Below are 24969 nucleotides of genomic sequence, written 5' to 3'. Positions count from 1 at the left end.
CTATGTTTCATCCTCATATCTTTAGCCAATGCCCTTCCACCAGCTTTTCTTGGTAAGACCTTTTGTGGGGATGGATATTAAATATTAAAATATTATTAAAATAAAATATTAAACTACAGTGGTGTGTTAAACATTAAAAGCTTCCCTAAACAGGGCTGCCTTCAGATGTCTTCTAAAAGTCTGGAAGTTGTTCTTCTCTTTGGCATCTGGTGGGAGGGTGTTCCACAGGGCAGGTGCCACTACCAAGAAGGCCCTCTGCCTGGTTCCCTGTAACATGGCTTCTTGGAGTGAGGGAACCGCCAGAAGGCCCTCGGAGCTGGACCTCAGTGTCCGGGCAGAACGATGGGGGTGGAGACACTCCTTCAGATATACTGGACCAAGGCCATTTAGGGCTTAAACGTCAGCACCAACACTTTGAATATCATATGATATGATAACATTTTATCATAACACAATTTACCTGGTCCTCTTTAGTGTCCCATTCCAAAAGCTTGTAAACGTACTGAGAACCAATGTAGATCTTTCAAGATTGGTGTTATGTGGTCTCGGCGGCCTCTCCCAGTCACCAGTCTAGCTGCCGCATTCTAGATTAGTTGTAGTTTCCGGGTCACCTTTAAAGGTAGTCCCACATAGAGCTCATTGCAGTAATCCAAGCGAGAGATAACTAGAGCGTGCACCACTCTGGCGAGACAGTCTGTGGGCAGGTAGGGTCTCAGCCTGTACACCAAGTGGAGCTGGTAGACAGCTGCCCTGGACACAGAATTGACCTGTGCCTCCATGGACAGCTGTGAGTCCAAAATGACCCCAGGCTGTGCACCTGGTCCTTCAGGGACACAGTTGCCCCATTCAGGACCAGGGAGTCCTCCACACCTGCCTGCCTCCTGTCCCCCCAAAACAGTACTTCTGTCTTGTTAGGATTCAGCCTCAATCTGTTAGCCGCCATCCAACCTCCATCCGCCTCCAGACACTCCCACAGGACCTTCACTGCCTTCACTGGTTCTGATTTGAAAGAGGTAGAGCTGAATATTAGCGGTAGAACAGAAATATTACTTGGACAGTACTGGCATGTATATAATTTCTTCCCCCAGGAAAGGATCCACAAAGTACTGGCAGCTCCTCTCCTTCTGGTATGCCATTCAAGCGATCAACCAGAATCAAAAGCTGTTACCCAACATCACCCTGGGCTACAGCATCCATGAGAACTTTTTTGATGGAAGGGTGACCTATGATGCTTTGCTAGACATGCTGTCAATTGGGCAGCTGAACTTTCCAAACTACAGCTGTGGTAAACAGACGAACTTACTGGCTGTTCTCGAAGGGTCCGACTCTCAAAACTCCATCCAGATTTCAAACGTGTTGGGCATCTATAAAATCCCACAGGTAGGAATGGAGAGAGGTATAATAGCATTATGATATTGGCAGTCTTATTTTCAGCTACCCTCCTGTTGATCCCTAGCATCAAATTTGCCTTCTTTACGGCTGCCACAACCTTCAAGGAAATCACTGTTCCCACCAAAGGGTCCTTGCAATAGACCTTCCTCCTTCCTAAGACCTTCCCAATCTCATGTTGGGCTTAGAAATATTTAGGCTTTGATCTGAAATCAAACAAGATCCAAATCTTCCTTCTCTTCCTAGGTCACTTATGCTTTTGTCTCTCATGTTCTGTATGATAAGAGGCATTTCCCTTTTTTCTACCGGATGGTCCCCAAAGAAGAAGCCCTGTACCCAGGGATTGTCAAGCTGCTCCAGCACTTCCGATGGACGTTGATTGGCCTCCTTGCACCAGACACCGACAATGGAGAGAGGTTCCTGAAGAGCTTGACACCCGTGCTCATCAAGAGCGGTGTCTGTGTTGTCATCTCACAAAGCATCCAAGGACTGCATACAAATGTAGTAGACATTCCTCGTCTTCCATTCCGCAAGTGGAGGCAAGTGCATGTATTTGTTTACTACGGGGAAATGACTTATTTCTTAGATGGACTACTCATCATACAACAGTTTTTTGACATAGGGATGAAATCCATTGTTGGGAAAATCTTCATTACAACAGTTTTGTGGGATGTCGCCCTGGAACTGATGTATAATGACATATCTTTCCAACACATCCATGGTATATTTTCCTTCTTCACTGAGACAAGTAAAGGGGCAAAATACGGTGATTTTCTACCCTTTTTCTATGGTATTAAGAAGTTTTGGGAGGATGCTTTTAATTGTTTCTATTCAAAGCATGCATTCTCAGTGAAAGGCCGGACAAGATGCAGAGAGAGAGAGAAACTGGAGAGGCTTCCCCAAGAAGATCTGGAAAGAATCCTCTCTCTAGACAGCTACATGATCTACAACACTGTGCAAGCCGTGGCTCGTGCCTTAAATGCTGCATATTCATCTAAATCTAAGCAGAGGGGAACTGAGAGAATGGGACTTCAAAGGCTACAACCATGGCAGGTATTTTCTTTCCCTTCATAGACATCTCAACTGAACATGACAATCGATTGTAGTGTTGCAGATATTGAATATTGTGCAGTTTGAAATGATTGGAAGCATAAGAACTGGAAGCATTCATTTAGATATTACTTTCTCTCTCTCTCTCTCTCTCTCTCTCTCTCTCTCTCTCTCTCTCTCTCTCCATCTTTCTCTTTCTCCTGCCTTCCAGCCTCCAGGCTGTTTGCTTTATCTTCTGGAGAGCTTCCTTTACAAAACTCTATTGAGTTTTGGAGCCAAAGACAAAAAGGCAACTCCCTTAAAAAAGGAGATATTGCAATCCAATACCTTCATCACATGATCTAAGGTTACAACACTCACATGTTAAACCAGTTAGTTAATCTTAATCTCAGCAAGAGCCCAGAGCCCTTTAGGAAAAAAAACTACTATGGAAAAATCCCAAAGTTTGCAAAACACATTACCCATTTTCCATTTTAAACCTTCCTAAATACATATACATTTTTCATTTCTGTTTGCTATTCTTATTCTTGCCTCATTGCACAGCCCCCCGAGCAACTGCTCCCATCATGTATCCAATTCTCCTTTCCCCGCAAGTTGGAATTATTTTTGGCAGGGGAGATGACATTGATCAGGCTGTCTCTAGTCTCTATTCCTTTGACACCCGCTTGACTCTGCTCTGGCTCTCTGCTCCCTCCACCAAGCTCCTGCCTTTCCCTGCTGAAGCCCATATTGGAGATTTCATTCAGGTTGCCTTGAAAGGAAAAGCGAACCTAATTCACTCTTTCTGAAACAATCCAAGGGGGCAGCATCCTTCAAAAACATGCTTACTAGGAGAAAATCACACAGAAACGCTGAAGAATTCTGATGAGTTTCTATTACTATTATTATTTAAAAAATGCGTCAGAGATGTGGAGAACTGAATTTAAGATTGGGGTGTGTGAGAGAAAACAGTATGAACCAAAAGTGACAAGATCCCTCCATGACTATTTGAGTCTGCAACCAGCCCTAAGCAAAGGGGAAGTGGATTGTCAGTATGCTTCCATTATTATTATTATTATTATTATTAGATAATTTTTATTAAATTTTCAATCTAACAATTCCAAATAAACATTTTACAAACTCTGAAATATCCGATGACTTCCCTTCTTCTCTTTCCATGGTTCATTTATACATCCCTTATATTTTGTTATAACCATTCAAATCAGTTTTCTACTTTTACATCCATCAAACATTATTTATGTGGTTGAGTTTATCTTAATGCTGCCACCATTTTCAGCTGCATACAGTTATTTTCCCTATATTCAATAAATGCTTTCCACTCTTCTTTCATTGTATCTTCTTCTTGCTCTCTTATTCTGCACGCTAAATCTCCAATTTCTGCATATTCTGTCCACTTAAGCTGCCAATCCTCTTTAGCTGGGACCTCGCTGACTTTCCATTTCTGGGCTAGCAAAACAGGGGCCTATGCTTCCCTTTATTCTAAATGCTCTCATCTTTGCTTCTGTTCCAGCTCCACCCTTTCCTAGGAAACACCCAGTTCTACAATTCTTCCATGGACAGAGTGTATTTGGATGAGAACGGGGAGCTGGCAGCCGACTTGGACATTGTGAACTGGGTGGTGTTCCCCAATAAATCCGTCCTCAGAGTGAAGTTTGGGAGTATCGACAGACAGGGATCCCCAGACCTGAAGTGCACCATCGACCAGGAGGCCATTGTGTGGCCCAAGTGGCTCAATCAGGTGACGGGGAGTGGGAATCATGCCTGTCATTTTGCTGTCTTTTCTTGAGCTCTAATAAGCGCTCCCTGTTCTGTGGGCTGCTGCCCTCAGTTGCCTGTCAACTCCAGCACTGGGCTGTTGTTCCAGATAGATCCTACAGCTCCTCTGCTCAGCTGGGTGCCAAAGGAGGCTTCCTGCTAAACTGTGTGTCTGGGGAAAAGGGGGTTCCTTGCTTTTCGGTTCTTACATGAATTTTATTAGTAGTGAATAGCTCATGGCCCATATACAGAACTTTATTTAATGGAGGTCCTTTGTTTTTTTCTGAATTTAATCATGAATAATTCATGTAATGGACAGTGATGGGAAATGCTTAGTTTCAAGCTATAGTCTAGATGCTACAGCAGATACTATGCCTCAAAGAACAATCCTCATTGACGCTCTTCGTCTCTGTGCCTAGACCCTTCCTACTTCCAGGTGTGTGGAAAGCTGTCGCCCTGGATCCGTCAAGGTGATTCAGGAAGGGAAGCCTCTTTGCTGTTATGAATGTCTTCCCTGTGCAGAAGGGACCATCTCCGCTCAGGAAGGTGGGTGACTCCAAGGGAAAGGCTGGCCTTGGGGAAGAGAGAAGGGTTCAGTCAGGAATCTCTCAAAACCATTTCTGGGCAGGACAAGGCTGGTATGCTTCATGTGTGGGAGTGAACCGGGTGATTAAAATCATCATCATCATCAATCTCTTTTTATGATTATAGTTTATGATATTGTTCTAAAATGTATCATCATCATCATATATATAAATATAGTAAGCTGATTGGGAAAGGAGGATATAAACATGTCAATCACTAAATGGCTGCCCACCCATTTCCCACTTCTTAGCCCTCCTACTCATCCTTACTCCAAAAAATACCTTTGATCAAATGTGAAGGAGGGAGGACTAAACCACAGAGCCTCTTGGTCTTGCTGATCGAAGGGTCAGCAGTTTGAAACCACGTGACGGGCTGAGGTCCCGTTTCTCTCTGAGCTTCTTCCATCCTAGCAGTTCGAAAGCACACCAGTGCAATTAGATGGATAGGTGTCACTGCAGCGGGAAGGTAAATGGTGTTTCCATGTGCTCTGGCATTCGTCATGGTGTCCCTTTGCACCAGAAGCGGTTTAGTCATGCTGGCCACATGACCCAGAAAGCTGTTTGTGGATAAACACCGGCTCCCTCGGCCTGAAGCGAGATGAATGCTGCATCCCTTAGTTGTCTTTGACTAGACTTAACTGTTCCGGGGTCCTTAAGGAGGGAGATTGTTTTGGACCTGGGGTAGATATTAGACTTCTGCACAGACTCCTGATCCTCCTTTTGGCCCTGGTATAGGGGGCTCCAAGCAGCCCAACCTGCCAGAGGCCAAGCTGGGGATCTCTAGCCCTGGAATCCATTCCAAATTTCTTTGGGGTAGAGCTGATTAAATACCTGTAGTGATCTGCGGCTGTCTCAGACTGACTTGGTCTACAACTGAATCCCTCCCCAGAGGCTAGATACTGCTCAGGGCTTGGCTGATTCCAGAGTAGTAGACATTACTCTTTTTTTTTCTCTCTCTCTCTTTCTCTTGCAGATGCAGACCATTGCAAAAAATGCCCAGAAAATCAGCATCCAAACATGAACCGAGATCAATGTGTGTTCAAGTATATCACCTTCCTAGCCTATGAAGAATCTCTGGGGGTTGTCCTACTTTCCCTTGCCCTACTGGGGTCCTTAGCCACAAGCTTTGTTTTAGGAATCTTTATTAAATACAACGAAACTCCCATAGTCAAAGCCAACAACCGGGACCTCTCCTACATCCTCCTTGTCTCCCTCCTGCTTTCCTTTTTGTCCTCCTTCCTGTTCATTGGGAGGCCAAGGAAAGGGACCTGCCTTCTCCGACAAACGGCCTTCAGCATCATCTTCTCTGTTGCTGTTTCTTCTGTGTTGGCAAAAACCATCACTGTGGTTCTGGCCTTCCTGGCCACCAAGCCAGGGAACTCAGTGAGGAGATGGCTGGGGAAGAGTCTGGCCAACTCCATTGTCATTTCCTGTTCCTGTGTCCAAGTTGTCATCTGCATGATCTGGCTGGGAATCTCACCACCATTCCCAGACTCTGACATGCACTCCCAGCCTGGGGAGATCATCCTGCAATGCAACGAAGGGTCTGTGGTCATGTTCTATAGTGCCCTTGGCTACATGGGCTTCTTGGCAGCCATCTGCTTCATGGTGGCTTTCCTAGCCAGGAAGCTGCCTGGGGCCTTCAATGAAGCCAAGCTGATCACCTTCAGCATGCTGGTCTTCTGCAGTGTTTGGGTGTCCTTTGTGCCCACCTACCTGAGCACCAAGGGGAAATACATGGTAGCCGTTCAGGTTTTCTCCATCTTGGCCTCCAGTGCTGGGCTCCTGGGCTGCATCTTCATTCCCAAATGCTACATTATTTTGCTGAGACCTGATCTGAACGCAAAGGAGCACTTGACAGCAAAAACTAAAGATAGCATCTGATTCTTAAAATACTATTTTTCAAGAAGGTAGAGAAGTGATGTTCTTGAAAATTGATGTTTCAATTTAAGAAATCATTACCCTCATTTGATCATGTAGGACCAACCAACTTAATGAAAGTAGTTATGAAATTTGGATTTGGCTGAAAATTTGTTAATACTTTGGAAGATATAGATCACATAGATCACAGGGAATTCACATTTTGTAATTATTCTTGGAACGGAACAAGGATGTCCACTGTCACTCCTGTTATTTCTCCAAGTGAACTCCAGCCCCCGGCTCTCTCACTTCCTCATTCATCATCACCTCCTCTGCGGGTGCTGCTAAGTGCCCTCTGTCTTTGAGCTCTTTGCTCTCCTACTTTTTTTTTTAAAAAAAAATATTTATTAGATATTTTATAGTTATAAAAGAAAAACAATGAAAAAAAATACTTTTTAGGCTCGCTGGGTTCTGGAAGATGGTGGGTCTAGAATGGTTTCTAATGATGTGTCAGCCAGATGTTGCTCTGGCTCTCCCATGATTTCCCAACTTTTATCCTCATCTGCCTCTGAACTGTGACTTCCCTTTATACTGTCTTCCTCTTCCTCCTCCCTGGGAGGGTCAGATGGAGAGGGGGTCTCCCCCATTCCTCCCTGGCCCTTGGTCATCTTGGTCACCCTTCACCCCATACCTGCCAACTCATCAATATCTTCCTTAATTTATGGTGCCCAGAACTGGACACAGGTGTGGTCTGACCAAGGCAGAATAGAGTGGGACTATTACGTCCCTTGATCTGGACACTATACTTCTGTTGAAGCAGACTAAGATTTCACTTTTATAAACTTTATAGAACTGTTTAGAACTTTTACAGCTGCCTGGAACTTCCAAAACTGTATTGGAGAATCACGGGAGGCGGGAGCCATCCGTACTGCAGACACCAAGAAGCAATCAGGGTGCGTAGCGCAATCAAAGTGGTGTGGGAACTTTATGATCCTTGTGTTCAGGACCCTTGTGTTTCTGGGACCCATAGATGGCTGTGGGGACATGCAACAGACCACGCTTATATAGAGCATGAAACCCACAAAAATGGTTAGCTCCACTGGACCCTTAACTTTAGAAAAGGGGGGAGTTTCAGGGAGCATGTGGAAGATTGGGGGAAATCAAAACCCATTCCTCCTGATCAGAACTGATGAGTTGATGACCACTGTAAGCAGATGAAAACATTAGCAGGATTGCAATAACACTTGTAATGTAGCAATTGCTATGGAGAAAATGGAGTGATGTAAAATATGGACTATTGAACAGTATGCAGTTGAAAACCCATGGAGAGGAAGGTGAGAAGTCCAAAGATTTGGAGAGATCTTTAAATATAGATGTGTATGGTTGTATTGTTATAATCTTATACTTGCAAAATCAAATAAAAACTATTAAAAGAAAAGAATTGGTGAGTTGGCTGTGTTGAGTGCTCACAGCCCATCCCAAGCAAAACGTTCAGGTTCATTTGGCCCTTAATCCAAAATGGGGGCTGAAGGGGCCACAAAGGGCAGGGGGACTTGAAACCCATTCCTTGTGACCAAGAACAACAGGAAATTCACATAGGGGGTTCAAGCAACCCACCCTGAAAACAATATTAGCTTCATCCCTCTCTTAAACCAAAATAGGATTTCAGGGGCCACCTGGAAGGTTGGGGGGCTCTAACACATCCCTTGGGATTGCAGGGGGCTGAGATGGTTGTGCACAACCTGCCACCCTCAAAAATATGTTTGTGGTGACATTTAAAACTAGCCCGTTTGGGATGTCCTAAAAGAACGAGGGAAAGAAGTTAACACACTAGCCACTTTTCATTTGTGATGTAGGCTTTTTCCTCTATCCCTCTCACCATCTGCAGCTGTTTAGGGAATTGACAAGACAGGGGACATTTTATGCACCAAACTTTTCAGACTCAGCGCGAGAAATTATGAATTTCTGGAGAAATCCCTGGAGAAATCCCCGGGAAAAATAATAATATTTATGAGGCGGGGAAGCATCGCCCTGGCAACCTTCTGGAGTCTCTCTGTGGCTTGAGGAGCAGATGCAGAGCTGGAGAAAACATGTTTGCAAGAACACAGAGAAGCAGCCGCCCTGTTTTGACATGGGCCAGCATAGGGTGGAAAGGTCAGCTTGGACTTTAAATAGCAATGCACCTTCGATAGGGTCTGAACCAATATATATTAGAATGTATGCAAATATATACAAGCTCTACATAGAGTACCTACATCTGAACACTGTGAACTCATGAAACCCACTCCCTTTACAAGGAGATTCTTATTCTTATTATATATTATTTATTGAGTTTATTTACCGTTGTATACATAGAGTTCTCAGTGGAGTTCACAGAAAAGATCACAACATATATAACCAGAATAAAAACAACCCAATAACACCCACCCCCCGAAAGAAGCCACATTTTAAAAGGGTATACGATCTCAATCAGGTCAACCAAAGGCCTGGTTAAAGAGGAAGGTTTTTGCCCGGTGCCTAAAGGTGAATAATGAAGGCACCAGGCAAACCTCCCTGGCAAGAGCATTCCACAGACAGGGAGCCACTGCAGAGAAGGCCCCGTTCTTGTGTTGCTGCCCTACGGACCTCTTGAGGAGGAGGCACACGAAGGAGGCTGCAGAAGATGATCTCAGGGTCCCGGTAGGTTTATATGGGAAGAGGCTGTCCTTGAGGTATTGCAGTCCTGAGATCACGCTGACATGCTTGGATCTCCACATCCCCAAGGCCATCTTCCCCCTTACCAGACACATTCTCCACTAACTGAACCTTCCGCACCATCTGAATTATCACAGAAGCTTTGTCTCCTTGTGCATTCTCCGAGGTTTACAAAGAACTCTAAGTAATAATAATAATAATAATAATAATAATAATAATAATAATAATAATTTATATATACCCCGCCCATCTGGCTTAGTTTCCCTAGCCACTCTGGGTGGCTTCCAATCAAATTTTAAAAACAATACAGCATTAAATATTAAAAACTTCCCTAAACAGGGCTGCCTTCAGATGTCTTCTAAAAGTATGGTACTTGTTGTTCTCTTTGACATCTGAAGGGAGGGCGTTCCACAGGGCGGGCGCCACTACCGAGAAGGCCCTCTGTCTGGTTCCCTGTAACCTCACTTCTCGCAATGAGGGAACTGCCAGAAGGCCCTCGGCGCTGGATCTCAGTGTCCAGGCTGAACGATGGGGGTGGAGACGCTCCTTCAGGTATACAGGACCAAGGCCGTTTCGGGCTTTCAAGGTCAGCACCAACACTTTGAATTGTGCTTGGAAACGTACTGGGAGCCAATGCAGATCTCTCAGGTCCGGTGTTATGTGGTCCCGGCGGCCACTCCCAGTCACCAGTCCAGCTGCCACATTCTGGATTAATCGCAGTTTCTGGGTCACCTTCAAAGGTAGCCCCACGTAGAACGCAGTCATCCCCACCAAACAGAACTTTATTTCTGCAATACAACACAATTTTAATACAGGCAACTTGCTGTTTGCACGGGGGTTGCATTCTGGGCCATCGCACAGCAGCAGACACGCAAAAGCCCATTTCACGCCCCCCCCCCGGGTCTTCTAGGGCCAAAAGCGACGTGTGGGTTGCACACGCACGTCAATCTATTGCGCTCATGATGTTCCCCACCTGCATAAGAAAAAATGCTTACTAAAATACAGAGTTTCATAACTTAAGTTATGACCTGCCTATCTCCCATACAGCTGTAACATATAATGCATCTCTAACAGCAACAGCTTGGAAGGAAAAGGAGGGGGTGGGGAATCAACGATGAAGTCAACGTATCCAGAGGAGGGCAACCAAAATGGTCAAAGGCCTGGAAACGATGCCTTATGAGGAACGGCTAAGGGAGCTGGGCATGTTTAGCCTGGAGAAGAGGAGGTTAAGGGGTGATATGATAGCCATGTTCAAATATATAAAAGGATGTCATATAGAGGAGGGAGAAAGGTTGTTTTCTGCTGCTCCAGAGAAGCGGAGACGGAGCAATGGATCCAAACTACAAGAAAGAAGATTCCACCTAAACATGAGGAAGAACTTCCTGACAGTAAGAGCTGTTCGACAGCGGAATTTGCTGCCAAGGAGTGTGGTGGAGTCTCCTTCTTTGGAGGTCTTTAAGCAGAGGCTTGACAACCATATGTCAGGAGTGCTCTGATGGTGTTTCCTGCTTGGCAGGGGGTTGGACTCGATGGCCCTTGTGGTCTCTTCCAACTCTATGATTCTATGATTCTATTCTATGATTCTATGAAGTATTTAAAGTACATCTTTTAAAAAGCGATGTATAAGTAAAGTATCTTTTCTATCTACTCTGATGTCCCTATGATGAGCTTTCTACCTGAACAATCATTTTCTACGCTAACATCCTGCTGAATATTTCTTCTTCTCTAGTAGGATTTCTGTTTATCACTGAAACTTTTTTCCATGGTTCGTGGACTACGTTCGTTCAGGCGATCGGGGAATCGTAGAGTTGGAAGGGCCTGGATGGTAATCTAGTCCAAACCCCTGCAATGGGAGAATCTTAACTCATTCATGACAGGTGGCTGCCCAACACTCCAAGGAAGGAGAGTCCACAATCTTCCGAGGTGAGGGAGTCCGTTCCACTGTCAAACATCTCTTACTGTTGGAAAGTTCTTCCTGACATTTAGTCAGAATCTCCTGCCTTGGAACTTGAATCCATTGGATCTGATCCTACCTTCCAGAGCAGGAGAAACCAAGCTTGCTCCATCTTCCATGGGACAGACCTTTAGATATTTGAAGGTACTCTATCACATCTCCTCTCAGTTTCCTCTTTTCCAGGCTAAACGCACCCAACTCCTTCAACTGTTCCTCATAAGGCTCGGTTTCCAGACCCTTGATCATCTTGGGTCCCCCTTCAGTGGAATTTGCTGCCAAGGAGTGTGGTAGAGTCTCCTTCTTTGGAGGTCTTTAAGCAGAGGCTTGACAACCATATGTCAGGAGTGGTCTGATGGTGGTTCCTGCTTGGCAGGGGGTTGGACTCGATGGCCCTTGTGGTCTCTTCCAACTCTGTGATTCTATGATTCTATTCTATGATTCTCTGCACATACAATCTTCTTAAATTGTGGTGCCCAGAACTGCACACAGTATTCCATGTGTCTGCTGACAGAGGCTAAATAGAGCGGTCCTATTCAGCCTTGGTCAGACCACACCTAGAATGTTGTGTCCAGTTCTCGGCACCACAATTTAAGAACATTATATTTGCAGAAGAGGGCGACCAAGAGCGGTACCAGCACTTTTTCTCTAGAAAAAAGGGTGCCAGAACTGATCCCTCATTGCCCCTTCACCGTTGCCCCCCCCCTTCTGTGAGTACTTCTGTGACAGGCTGTTGTGCTCACAGCATTCAATTTCTAATCACGGCAGGTTCAACTAAGACCGCTAGATCCTTTTCACAAGTACTACTGGCTAGCTAAGTGTCTTATACACTTATACATGTGGAGCTAGTTATTCCTGCCTGAGCTTACATTTGTCCCTACTGAAATTCATTTCATGATTCTAAGCTCACATCCTTCTGGGAGTTTCTCTATTTATCACCGAAACTTTAATCCACGCTTCATGTGCTGGGTTCTTTCGTGCTCCATAAATTCTGCAAATGAGCCAATTCATGGCTTCTTCAATGTGAAGACAGTTGGGTCATAGAATCATAGAGTTGGAAGAGACCACAAGGGCCATCGAGTCCAACCCCCTGCCAAGCAGGAAACACCATCAGAGCACTCCTGACATGTGGTTGTCAAGCCTCTGCTTAAAGACCTCCAAAGAAGGAGTCTCCACCACACTCCTTGGCAGCAAATTCCACTGTCGAACAGCTCTTACTGTCAGGAAGTTCTTCCTAATGTTTAGGTGGAATCTTCTTTCTTGTAGTTTGGATCCATTGCTCCGTGTCTGCTTCTCTGGAGCAGCAGAAAACAACCTTTCTCCCTCCTCTATGTGACATCCTTTTATATATTTGAACATGGCTATCATATCACCCCTTAACCTCCTCTTCTCCAGGCTAAACATGCCCAGCTCCCTTAGCCGTTCCTCATAAGGCATCGTTTCCAGGCCTTTGACCATTTTGGTTGCCCTCCTCTGGACACGTCCATGGAGGCTCTTTCCACACACTTATATGGATGGTTCTGTGTGGCTTCTTTGGTGCACTTTAAGGTTTCCGCCTACAGGGAAGCATTTCCCACAAACTTTGCATTCCTACGGTTTCTCCCCTGTGTGGATGCGCCGTTGAACCTTAAGTTGCGACGACAAACAGAAACTCTTTCCACATTCCTCACATGTAAACGGCTTCTCCCCTGGGGGAGTTCTCAGATGAAAACTGAGACCATGGGCCTCCACAAAGCCCTTTCCACATTCCATACACTTGTATGGCTTCTCCCGTGTGGATTCTCTGATATTTAGTAAGGGTCCCATAATCACTGAAGCTCTTTCCGCGCTCCAGGCATCAGGTGTGTGTGGGTCCTTTTGGATCCCCCACCCGTCATTCGCTGCAACCCCCCCCCTTTGCTTTCCCCAACAGGAGCCAACTCCTAGAGGCTGAGGGGTCTCTGCCCTCCTCCAATAAAAAATTTGAGGGGACAGCCTCACCACCCCTACCCTGAAGTTGATGGGCATTGCCATTCAAATGGTGCGCATGCATGGGGTTGATTATGCGGGTCGGGGCTGGTGTGCCCCCCTACATTCCCTTCTCTCTGCACCTCCCGGCTTTTGCTTTTGCTAAAGCTGAAAGTGTGTCTCCACCCTCATCATTCAGCCCAGACACTGAGGTCCAGCGCCGAGGGCCTTCTGGCAGTTCCCTCACTGCGAGAAGCCAAGTTACAGGGAACCAGGCAGAGGGCCTTCTCGGTAGTGGCACCCGCCCTGTGGAACGCCCTCCCTTCAGATGTCAAAGAGAACAAGAACTACAAGACTTTTAAAAGACATCTGAAGGCAGACCTGTTTAGGGAAGCTTTCAATGTTTAATAGGTTATTGTATTTTAATATTCTGTTGGAAGCCTCCGAGAGTGGCTGGGGGAAACCCAGCCAGAAGGGTGGGGTATAAATAATAAATTAAATTAATCTGTCATGGATGCTTAAGCTGAGGTCCCCGCATTGCACGGGGGGGGGGGGGGGGAGTTTGGACTAGAAGTTCCATGGGGTCCTTTCCAACTCTTACGATTCAGCCCTGTTTAGGAAAGTTTTTAATGTCTGGTGTTTTTATTAATTAATTAATTAATTAATTAATATTATTATTATTATTATCACTATCAATTCTGTGTGGTTTGGCGCAAACATGTTCCTCTCCACTTGTGCCACCTGTAGTTGGAGCCACAGAGTCCAGGTTGTCGCAGAGGTGCTGGCGGTGATTCTCTCCCCCCCCTTGTAATTATCAAAATCACTGTGATTTATTCTCTCGCTCTCTGCAACACTCCATGGTTGTTTCCCTGCCTTCGAGTCCAACAGCAACGAAAAGCAGAATCAAGTCACATCTTGAACAGAGCCCCAGGGAAATTGGTGCAAAGTTGGTGCATAAAGGGGTCGTTTGCCACTGAGAGCCTGGGTGGAGGTTTAGGGTAGTTGCAGGGCTGCAGACTCTGTTGGAGCGAGAAGAGAGCTGCAGCTCAGAGGCAGAGCATCTGCTTTGCATGCAGAAGGTCGCAGGTTCAATCCCTGGCATTTCCAGGTACCTCTGGGGAGAGACCCTCTGCCTGAAAGCCCGTAGAGCTGACTGCCAGTCAGAATAGGCAGTAGTGATGTAAATGAACAGATTTGGTATAAGGCATTTATCCAGGTTCCTGATCCTACCATCATACACTTGGTCTCTGAATTTCTAGCTGGGCTCCTGGCTGAGTGAAGACCCTGCAGTTGAGGGCAGTCTCAGGGGAGGTAGCAGGCAGAGCCAACATGATCATCCTCATTCTGCTGCTCCTGCTAATGCCCCGCGATGTCTATGGGGAAGCAAAGGCAAAATGCCCCATAAATCTGATCCCAGATGAAAACGAAGCTGTGAATTACTACATGCCAGGAGACCACCTCATTGGCGGAGTCCTGTCTCCAAAAAGGGGTTTCTTTGAACCATTCCTGTTTTCCAAACCTCCATTGTCTAAGACTATAGCGTAAGTCCCAGAATGAATGTTTTGAATAAATTCTTTTATGCAACTGACAGATGGAAAAGTATTTTCCCCCCTTTCTTTTCTTCCTTTCCCCTCCCTTTTAAGCTTTCCCTTCAACTTCAGTGTCCTCTGCTCTGGGCCATTGTTGGGATCCAAGGGTCACACACAACACACACACATTAGGGGGCTGAGGGATTGATAGACCCTGTGTGAGAGGCAAGGAAGATCTCCCAGGGTGAGAGACTGGGAGAAGAAGGAAAGCTCCCAGCTGAGAACTGGGAGGGTCCACCACTTTCTGTTAATGACAAGGGTTAAGAGCTACCTTTGAGAGAGGACTCTGTGAGAGCTCGTTCTCTGTTTTTGTGTTAATTTAAATTTGTTTCTTTATGCTTGCTGAACACCATTTGCCACTTTAATGCTCATTTGTCCAGTTTGGGTGAATCATTTGCAGAGTGTCCGTAACGAGGTACTGGCATGTCTTCTCCTTCCTGATCGCCATTCGTGAGGTCAACCAGAACCCCAAGCTCTTACCCAACGTGACGCTGGGATACAGCTTCTATGAGAACCTTTTCGATGAAAGAATCACTTCTGATGCCATGATAGACATCCCTGCGGGTGGCGAAAGCAGCAACATCCCAAACTACCAGTGTGGGAAACGGAATAACCTGCTGGCTGTTCTTGAAGGGGCCAATTCGGACATCTCCAGACAGATTTCAACCATGCTGAGCATGTACAAAATCCCACAGGTATTTACTCTCTGAGTAAATCAAGAACGAGCCTTTTCTTGAAGCCCATTCTCGAGATTCCACCACAATTGAGGGTGCCCCCCAAAACAAGAGCTTGGGGGTGGATGAAATCTCCCTTTATAGAGATAAAATAGAAAAGATGCAAACTTGAAACTTGAGATGTATATTTTCAGGATGATTGTAATTTTTAAAACTGCATTTTAAATCATTGTAATCTGGGAAGTGAAGGGTGAAGGGCAGGTGAATCACCATAAACATAATACAATAAAACCATCTCTGTACACACACGCACCAGAATGTTGTTGTTGTCACCCATCTGTCTTGAGAGACAGTGGACTGTTATCATGATGACACTTGTCTTTTCCTCTTTCCTCCTTAGCTCAGCTATGGCTTTGCTCTTGATGACAAAACCCAGTTCCCTTTTGTCTACCGGATGTTCCAAAACGAAGAAGCCCAGTGCCTGGGGATTGTCAAACTGCTCCTGCATTTCGGGTGGATGTGGGTCGGCCTCTTTACCCCAGACAATGACAACGGAGAAAGGTTCAGGAGGGCTTTGACATCTCAGCTCATCGGGAGCAACATCTGCGTTGCCTTCTCCAAAAGGCCGTATGAAACATGGTTCCAGAGTGACTCTCCAGACATGTGGAGACGAGTCAATGTATTTGTTTGCTATGCAGACTCTGGCTTTGCTTTTGGTCCTGTTGTCACTGTGCAACAAATCCTGGAAGAGAAGCTGACAGCAGCTGCGGTTAAAGTGTGGATCACCACAGCTGTGCAGGACATCAACGTGATCTTGTATTATGATTTTGCCTTGTTCCGGCACATTCTCGGCTCGCTCTCATTCACGAAGACAAGCAAGCAGGTGAAACAAGACTTCTACGAACCATATTCCTCCTTTCTCGAGTCACTTTGGAAGAGCGCATTTGACTGCTCCAAGCATGAGCTGTCTGTGAAAGGCTGGACAAGATGCACAGTGCATGAGGAAATGGATCTCCTGCCACAACGTGAGCGTGAAAGGATCCTGACCCAAGACAGCTACAGGAACCACGACATTGTCCAGGTCCTGGCCCATGCTTTGAATGCTGTTTATTCACAGAGATCCAAGCACAAGGTCACAGGGGAAGGCGCTAGGTTGGAACTTCAAAGGCTGCATCCATGGCAGGTAGGGATGGAAATGTCCATTTCAGCTTCTTCCCTCTACCACAACCCTGAATTCATTCCTCCGGATTTCTAAGCAATTTCTGAGTTATTTTTGTTTGTTTGTTTTTTTAAAACCCTCACAAAAATTCTTCTGCACTTGTGTGCAAATTTATGCATGCATCTTTGACCCATGTACACATCTTTGCCAGCCATTTCTCCTAACAAAAAAGAATGCAGCATAAATCCTCTTTTAAAGACATCCAAGTTGTTGAACATCACTGTGGGAGAGAGTTCCACAGGTTAACTATGCACTGCATGAATAAGCACTTCATTTTATCTATCCTCAGTCTTTAGGCTGGCCTCAACTAGAGCTAGGGCTTTCTCGGCTGCAGCTCCAATCTGGTGGAACGCTCTGTCACAAGAGACTAGGGCCCTGCGGGACCTGACATCTTTCCGCAGGGCCTGCAAGACAGAGCTGTTCCACCAGGCCTTTGGTCAGGGCCCAGCCTGACTCCCTCCTCTGGCAACCTGTACAGAATTTTGCTTAACGGTTGCCATTAACTTGATTTTAATTAATTTTTATAATGAAATGTTTTTAGAATGTTGGATTATTTGATTGTTTGATTATTTGATTGTTGTTAGCCGCCCTGAGCCCGGCTTCGGCTGGGGAGGGTGGGATATAAATAAAATTTATTATTATTATTATTATTATTAGCGAAGGATGCGTAAGAAGCCTTATAAATGCAATAAATAAATATATAACAACTGGGAGTGGGGTGGAGTGTTAACCCCAGTAAGGTGAACTCCAGTCGTAGGAATATGACATATGTCCTCTTTTTGCAGGACATGTCCTCTTTTTCATGGGTAGAGTCACCATAGAGATCCATAGTTAAAAGCAGATGTCATCAAATGTGTCCTCTTTTTTTGCCCTTCGAAATATGGCAGCCCTGGAGCTCACAGGGAGCAGGGCTGAGATATTGTGTTGAACCAAAGTTGAACTGTTCCTGAAGCTCTCTTTGCAAATGCCATCCTGGCAGTCAAGACAACCCCACAATTAACTGGTAGTTGTTGCAGCAGTGCGCTCCTTTGTGCATATATTTGCTTGCTTTGGTATAAGCTAACTGGCTTGCTTTCATGTGATCCTTACCTGTGGGCTTGGGGTGCTGGGCTCTGAGCCCAGAAAGGGGAACTATCAGCAAGATGTGGGTATTTGCCACCTGTGCCCTCATCTGCTCAGGCGAAGTGATGGGAAGTCCTGGTGAAAATGACCTTTGCCACTTTGTGGTCAATGTTTGCTTGGGTGCTGACAAGCCATCTCCTTGCAGTTATGTACATGCTAAGTCTACAAAGGTTGAGAGACCCGACCGGCTGATTTGCTGCAAGTCTATACTTTTCTTTTAATAAAGCACTAGAACTCATCACTCTGGCATTTTTGACATCCTTCCTTCGTATCACTGCACCCAACCACTCCCAGGCGCCCTCCTTTGGGCCTGATCTTCGGGAGAGATATCCAACACTGTTTCTGAATGTTTTCCAAATGATGGCGTTTCCTCTATCATTCTAGTTTATCGCTTTCTTAAGAGAAGCCCACCTTGCTAATAATACTTCTGTCGATGGGAAGGAGGAGCCGGCAGCCGACTTCGACATCATAAACTGGGTGCGGTTTCCCAACAAGTCTCACGGGAGAGTGAAAGTTGGGAGCGTCGGAGGACAACATTCCCAACAATTCACCATCAACCCAGGCGCTGTGGAGTGGCCTTTGCCATTTGACAAGGTAGAGGAAACGGCTTGGGGTTTTTTTTTGTCCATTTGCTGTCTCTAACACGCACTCACGTCCGCTAAGTTAAAGCGCTTTCTGCACAGCCAAGTGGAGCCTGTGGTCAGACCGCCATGAAAGTGGCAGCTAGATCGTGAAAGGGCCCTGGGCGAGAGGCAAGGAACTGGAGAGTCCACAGTGTGAGAGACTGGGGGAGAAAGCAAATCTCCCAGGTGAGATCTGGGAGGGCCAGCCATTTTCTGTGGGGGTGGTAGGATTGAGAACTACCGTAGTTTTTGTCAATATGCCTTTCAACCGATATCAGCGACTGGGCTCAATAACTGGATCTGCCCCGACTGGGCTAGGCGACTGTAGCACTTTCAGAGACCTTCCAGTCCTGGAAAACAGGACCCAGTGCACTGGACTCACAACTGTGCATTGTGAACACCAGATTCATGCAGAGTATAAATAATGCGGAAGCTAGCTGTGAAGCATGTTGTTGTTGTTGTTTAGTCGTTTAGTCGTGTCCGACTCTTTGTGACCCTATGGACCAGAGCACGCCAGGCACTCCTGTCTTCCACTGCCTCCCGCAGTTTGGTCAAACTCATGTTCGTAGCTTCGAGAACACTGTCCAACCATCTCGTCCTCTGTCGTCCCCTTCTCCTTGTGCCCTCCATCTTTCCCAACATCTGGGTCTTCTCCAGGGAGTCTTCTCTTCTCATGAGGTGGCCAAAGTATTGGAGCCTCAGCTTCACAATCTGTCCTTCCAGCGAGCACTCAGGGCTGATTTCCTTCAGAATGGATAGGTTTGATCTTCTTGCAGTCCATGGGACTCAAGAGTCTCCTCCAGCACCATAATTCAAAAGCATCAATTCTTTGGCGATCAGCCTTCTTTATGGTCCAGCTCTCACTTCCATACATCACTACTGGGGAAACCATAGCCTCCTACATGGATCACTGCCTTGCCGTGGCAAAGGGGCTTTCAGAGAAGCTATGAACTATGCCGAGCAGGGCACCCAAGATGGACAGGTCATAGTGGAGAGTTTTGACCAAACGTGTTCCACCTGGAGGAGGAACTGGCAAGCCACTCCAGTATCCCTGCCAAGAAAACTCCATGGACAAAGACAACAGGCTGTGAAGCATAACTCCTTTTATTTCTAATAGCTACTACAAACTAACGAACTACTGGCTTGCATGAGTGTTACATCTTCCACTCAGCCATCTGGTCACTACGTAGATAAGACTCTCTCCACACACAGAGTCAGGCAGTCAGTCAGGAGTGGAAGAGGAGAAGAGCAGTTTCCGGCCCCTCCTTTCTCAAAACATCAGATCAGGAGATTCTGTCAGTGGGAGGGGTGAAAATATCAACAGTTTTGTACATGCACTTTGTACACTGTTTCTGAGCTTTGCATACGATGCCGCTGGTTTCCCCCCTCCCTTAATTTTCAGAGGGCTGTTGTTATTGGGAAGCCATTATGCAATACGGTGGTACCTTGGGTTAAGTACTTACTGTAATTCGTTCCGGAGGTCCGTACTTAACCTGAAGCACCACTTTAGCTAATGGGGCCTCCTGCTGCCACCGCGCCATCAGAGCACGATTTCTGTTCTCATCCTGAAGCAAAGTTCTTGACCTGAAGCACTATTTCTGGGTTAGTGGAGTCTTTAACCTGAAGCGTATGTAACCTGAAGTGTATGTAACCCGAGGTACCACTGTACAGTTGCCCCTGAGATAATAATATGGCCCATCTGCTTCAGTACCCTGTTCTCCCAGTGGCCAGCCACCTTGTGGGAAGCCTCTAGGCAGGGCCTGAGCACAACAGCGCTCTGGCCCCCTGCAATTCCCAACAACTGCCGTGAGTCAGAGGCACATTGCCTCAGACAGTGGAGGCAGAACATAGCATTGTACTCCGTCCAAGTTGATGACCATCATTGCTTCCTGTGGGGGAGAGTTCCAAAGTTTAACTATGCATAGAAAAGCCAGTTATGGGTTCCACAGCCGTGCGATTACCATATTTTTTGCTCTATAAGACTCACTTTTTCCCTCCTAACAAGTAAGGGGAAATGTGTGTGCGTCTTATGGAGCGAATGCAGGCTGCACAGCTATCCCAGAAGCCAGAACAGGAAGAGGGATCGCTGCTTTTGCTGCACAGCAATCCCTCTTGTTGTTCTGGCTTCTGAGATTCAGAATATTTTTTCCCTTGTTTTCCTGCTCCAGAAACTAGGTGCGTCTTATGGTCTGGTGCATCTTATAGAGCGAAAAATACGGTATAATGTATATTCTACAAAAAAAGTTTTTCCCCTCTTGATGCTTCCTTTCTTTCAGACGGTGCCCCTTTCCAGATGCACCCAAAGCTGCCGCCCTGGATTTGCCAAAGAGATCCAAGAAGGCCAGCCGGTTTGCTGCTACTCTTGTGCTCCTTGTGCGGAAGGGACCATCTCCACTCAGGAAGGTGAGCGACTCTGAAGGAAAGATGCTCTTGGGCTTGGGCACTTTCAATTCCCACCATCAATTCCATGAAGCTCTGGCGGGGCACCTAATTAGGCTCACCAGTTTCCCCCGTTGGAACGACCTTTCTGGTGAAGTCATGCTACATATAAAGCTTTGTATTTTTCTCTGTAAACCTTCATAAAATTTATTAAAAATTTAAAAATTAAAATAAGATAATGTTTGTTTATAGAAAGTGGCTTCGTTGGGTGTTATATTAGAGTGAACAAAGTGAATATTGTTATTTATAGCAAACAGATGAAGAATCGGAAGTTCTTTATTTTCTGGATCTTTTCCCCCATCTTTCTCTTTTTTCTTTTCCTATCCCCCCCCCCCTTTCGTATGTGTATGTGTCTGAATTGCATCTAGGTAAAAGCCTTGGTTTGGTTTTTTAAAAAGGGGGAAAGATATTAAGTTTAATAATAATAATAATAATAATAATAATAATAATAATAATAGTAATAATAATAATAATATATGTACCCTGCCCAGTGACTGGGTTGCCCCAGCCATTCTGGATGGCTTCCTTCATATATAAAAACATTAAACCTTAAAAAGCTTCCCTATACTGGGCTACCTTCAGATGTTTCCTAAATGTTATATAATTACTCATCTCCTGGACATCTGATGGGAGGGCATTCCACAGGGTGGGTGCCACTACCGAAAAGGCCCACAGCCTGGTTCATCACAAGAGCATCTGGTTTGCCTACAGAAGGCTCCACATTCAGTCCCTGCCATTTCCACGTAGGGATGTGCGATACCCTTGTCTGAAATCCTGGAAAGCCACGGCGAGCAAGTATGGACAATACAGGGCAGACTGTATTGCCTAGCAATGGTGATGATGTCACAATGGACAATGACAACCCCTCCTCCATGCTGCTGGTTCTGTTCTAAGCATTGGTGCTGGTGGTAGAAAAATCACTTTTTATTTTTCAGATGCAGACCATTGCAAGAAATGCCCAGAAAATCAGCACCCAAACAAGGACCGAAGTCAATGTGTGCCCAAGATTATCACCTTCCTGGCCTATGTAGACTCCTTGGGGATCCTCCTGACTTCCTTTGCTCTCTTATTGTCCTTGACCACAGGGATTGTGTTAGGAATCTTCATCAAATACCTTGACACTCCCCTAGTTAAAGCCAACAACAGGGACCTCTCCTACATCCTCCTCGTCTCCCTCCTGCTTTCCTTTTTGTCCTCCTTCCTCTTCATTGGCCAGCCAAGAAAAGAGACCTGCCTTCTCCAACAAACGGCCTTCAGCATCATCTTCTCAGTTGCTATCTCTTCTGTGTTGGCAAAAACCATCACTGTGGTTCTGGCCTTCCTGGCCACCAAGCCAGGGAACTCAGTGAGGAGATGGCTGGGGAAGAGTCTGGCCAACTCCATCGTCATTTCCTGTTCCTGTGTCCAAGTTGTCATCTCCAGTCTATGGCTGGGACTGTCTCCCCCTTTCTCAGAATCCGATATGCACTCCCAGCCTGGAGAGATCATCCTGCAATGTAATGAAGGGTCTGCTGCCATGTTTTATGGTGCCCTTGGCTACATGGGCTTCCTGGCTGCCATCTGCTTCATAGTGGCTTTCCTAGCCAGGAACCTGCCTGGGGCCTTCAATGAAGCCAAGCTGATCACCTTCAGCATGCTGGTCTTCTGCAGTGTTTGGGTGTCCTTTGTGCCCACCTACCTGAGCACCAAGGGGAAGTACATGGTAGCCGTGCAAGTCTTCTCTATCTTGGCCTCCAGTGCTGGGCTTCTGGGCTGCATCTTCCTTCCCAAGTGCTACATTATTATATTGAGGCCTCATCTGAACACAAAGGAGCACCTCACAATGAAGACAAAAGCTTCTATCTGATCTTTCCACTAGCGTTGGGGAAATAAGGCCCATAAGCAACTTACAGCAAATGTGAGGATAGCCATTTAAGAAAACCATGCTCAAGGTTATGTGTAATCATATTCCTCTAAGCTGCTACAGCCTCAGGAGAGGCCAGTCATCATATTCTGTCTATAGAAGTCCACTGTAGCATTGATGTATTTGAACCCGCAGCCACATAACACCCATCCCACATTTTTAAGAACTCAATATTTTAGGTTGGAGCAGCTACATTTCAGAACTTCTTGCCAACTGAGATCAAGCTGTTCCCTTCACTGTACGGTTTTTGGCTCCTACTAAAACCATTTTTCTTTAGAGGAGGCTACCCAGCTGTACAGAAAGTTGATGGAAGTTTTAATCTGTTTTTAATCTGCTGTTATATTAACTTCTTGAAAGTCTTAAATTATGGATATTGGTTTTTCTTGTTGATAATTTTCTTGTTTCGTCTTTTTTTTGCAAATAGCTTTGAGTTTTTTAAAACAACCATATGGTGTATGTGTTTTATGAAATAAATAAATAATAAATTACTAAACCGTGGCTGTTAAATTTACATCCTGCTCTTCATCCCAGGATAACAGATGCATAAGTGATAAAACCATTAAAAACTTTATGACTTAACTCCGTTTTTGCTATGGCTACTTTTTCTGGTTTAGATATAGATAGATAGATAGATAGATAGATAGATAGTCTGCCAGTTCTGCGACGCACACCAAGTTTTGATTTGCTAGCCAAGAGGTTTTCCATGGCAGGGGGCTGGATTCCTTTGTGCCCCCGCCTGCCTGCTTTTCTTTGTGAATTCCTTTGTTCGGTTGGAATCCCATGGAAAGGAGTGCCTTCGGAAGCAGCAGTTTTATTCTTGTAGTTCTGATAATCTTTGGTTTCCATGTTCACTGGTTCTCTCCAACTTTCACTTTCTCTCCAGCCACCTGCTGGAATAAAGAGAAGGATGATGAGGCAGAGACTCAGATTGAGAACCAACCCTAATTAATTAAGGTAAATGTAAAGGACGCATTAGGGACGCAGGTGGCGCTGTGGGTAAAACCTCAGCGCCTAGGACTTGCCGATCGTCAGGTCGGCAGTTCAAATCCCCGTGGCGGGGTGCGCTCCCGTTGCTCGGTCCCAGCGCCTGCCAACCTAGCAGTTCGAAAGCACCCCTGGGTGCAAGTAGATAAATAGGGACCGCTTACTAGCGGGAAGGTAAACGGCGTTTCCGTGTGCGGCTCTGGCTCGCCAGATGCAGCTTGTCATGCTGGCCACATGACCCGGAAGTGTCTTCGGACAGCGCTGGCCCCCGGCCTCTTGAGTGAGATGGGTGCACAACCCTAGAGTCGGACACGACTGGCCCGTACGGGCAGGGGTACCTTTACCTTTTAAAGGACCCATTGGACGGTTAAGTCCAGTCAAAGGCGGCTATGGGGTTGCGGCGCTCATCTCGCTTTCAGCTGTCCACAGACAGCTTTCCGGGTCATGTGGCCAGCATGACTAGATTGCTTCTGGCGCAAGGGAGGACAGTGACGGAAGCCAGAGTACATGGAAAAGCTGTTTGCCTTGCCGTCACAGCAGTACCTATTAATTTACTTGCACTGGTATGTTTTTGAACTGCTAGGTTGGCAGAAGCTGGGACAGAGCAACGGGAGCTCACCCCGTCATGGGGATTTGAACCACCGACCCTCTGATTGGCAAACCCAAGAGGCTCAATAGCTCACAGCACTGCCCACATTCCTAGAGCTGTGTGTTATTGGCATACTGGAGACCCCTTGATCTCAAACTCCTCAGGAGCACACCCCATGACTTCATATAGATGTTAAATAGTGTATTGATCTTAAATAGCTCTGGGGAGAAAAATAGCATGTTGCAGAAGCCCATAGCACAAATGCTGGGGGGTGGGAGTGAGGAACAATAATCCAGCTTTACTTTCTGGACATGACACTGAAGATACGAACATAATCAACAACGGCAGCAAGAGTACTATTGGCACAGAAATGGAAACAAGAAGAACTATCAACGAAAGAAGAATGGCAGTCGGAATTAATGGACTATGCAGAATTAGATAAAATGACAGGAAGGATTCGAAACCTGTGGGATCAGAGATTCTCAGAGGACTGGAGTAAATATGTAAACTATTTGAAAAGCCATTGTAATCAACAGATTACACTAGTAGGACCACACTACAAGAGGTTTTGTAAGGAGGGCTATGTGAAATATTGCA

The 24969-nt window shown here is 45.9% G+C and overlaps 2 protein-coding genes across 2 annotated transcripts in view; one reads left to right on the top strand and one right to left on the bottom strand.

The window, feature by feature from the left end:
- LOC310670646 (uncharacterized protein) overlaps positions 1-19533 on the bottom strand; it is a 306280-nt gene extending 286747 nt beyond the window's left edge. The window contains exon 1 of the mRNA XM_083426272.1: positions 19466-19533. Coding sequence (XP_083282398.1) covers positions 19466-19526 — 61 coding nt within the window. The 5' untranslated portion in view covers positions 19527-19533. The remainder of the gene's footprint in view (positions 1-19465) is intronic.
- LOC310670311 (vomeronasal type-2 receptor 26-like) lies at positions 1669-23018 on the top strand. Its single transcript, XM_083425464.1, has 4 exons — positions 1669-2442; positions 3950-4177; positions 20734-20860; positions 21832-23018. The coding sequence occupies exons 1-4, from the start codon at positions 1699-1701 to the stop codon at positions 22740-22742; spliced, it is 2010 nt and encodes a 669-aa protein (XP_083281590.1). The 5' UTR covers positions 1669-1698; the 3' UTR covers positions 22743-23018.
- The last annotated feature ends 1951 nt before the right edge of the window (positions 23019-24969 follow it).

This window comes from Podarcis tiliguerta, assembly GCF_965153285.1.
Source record: "Podarcis tiliguerta genome assembly, chromosome: 2".
NCBI classification, from domain to species: domain Eukaryota; kingdom Metazoa; phylum Chordata; class Lepidosauria; order Squamata; family Lacertidae; genus Podarcis; species Podarcis tiliguerta.
The sequence above is the reverse complement of the archived record's forward strand: the minus strand, read 5'-3'. Positions and strand labels throughout refer to the sequence as shown.

Excerpts from the sequence above, each read along its gene's own strand:
- LOC310670311 (XM_083425464.1), top strand. The coding sequence starts at position 1,699 with ATGGTCCCCAAAGAAGAAGCCCTGTACCCAGGGATTGTCAAGCTGCTC. Across the intron at positions 2,443-3,949 it reads AAAGGCTACAACCATGGCAG|CTCCACCCTTTCCTAGGAAA; the intron begins GTATTTTCTTTC and ends CTTCTGTTCCAG. Across the intron at positions 20,861-21,831 it reads GACCATCTCCACTCAGGAAG|ATGCAGACCATTGCAAGAAA; the intron begins GTGAGCGACTCT and ends TTTATTTTTCAG.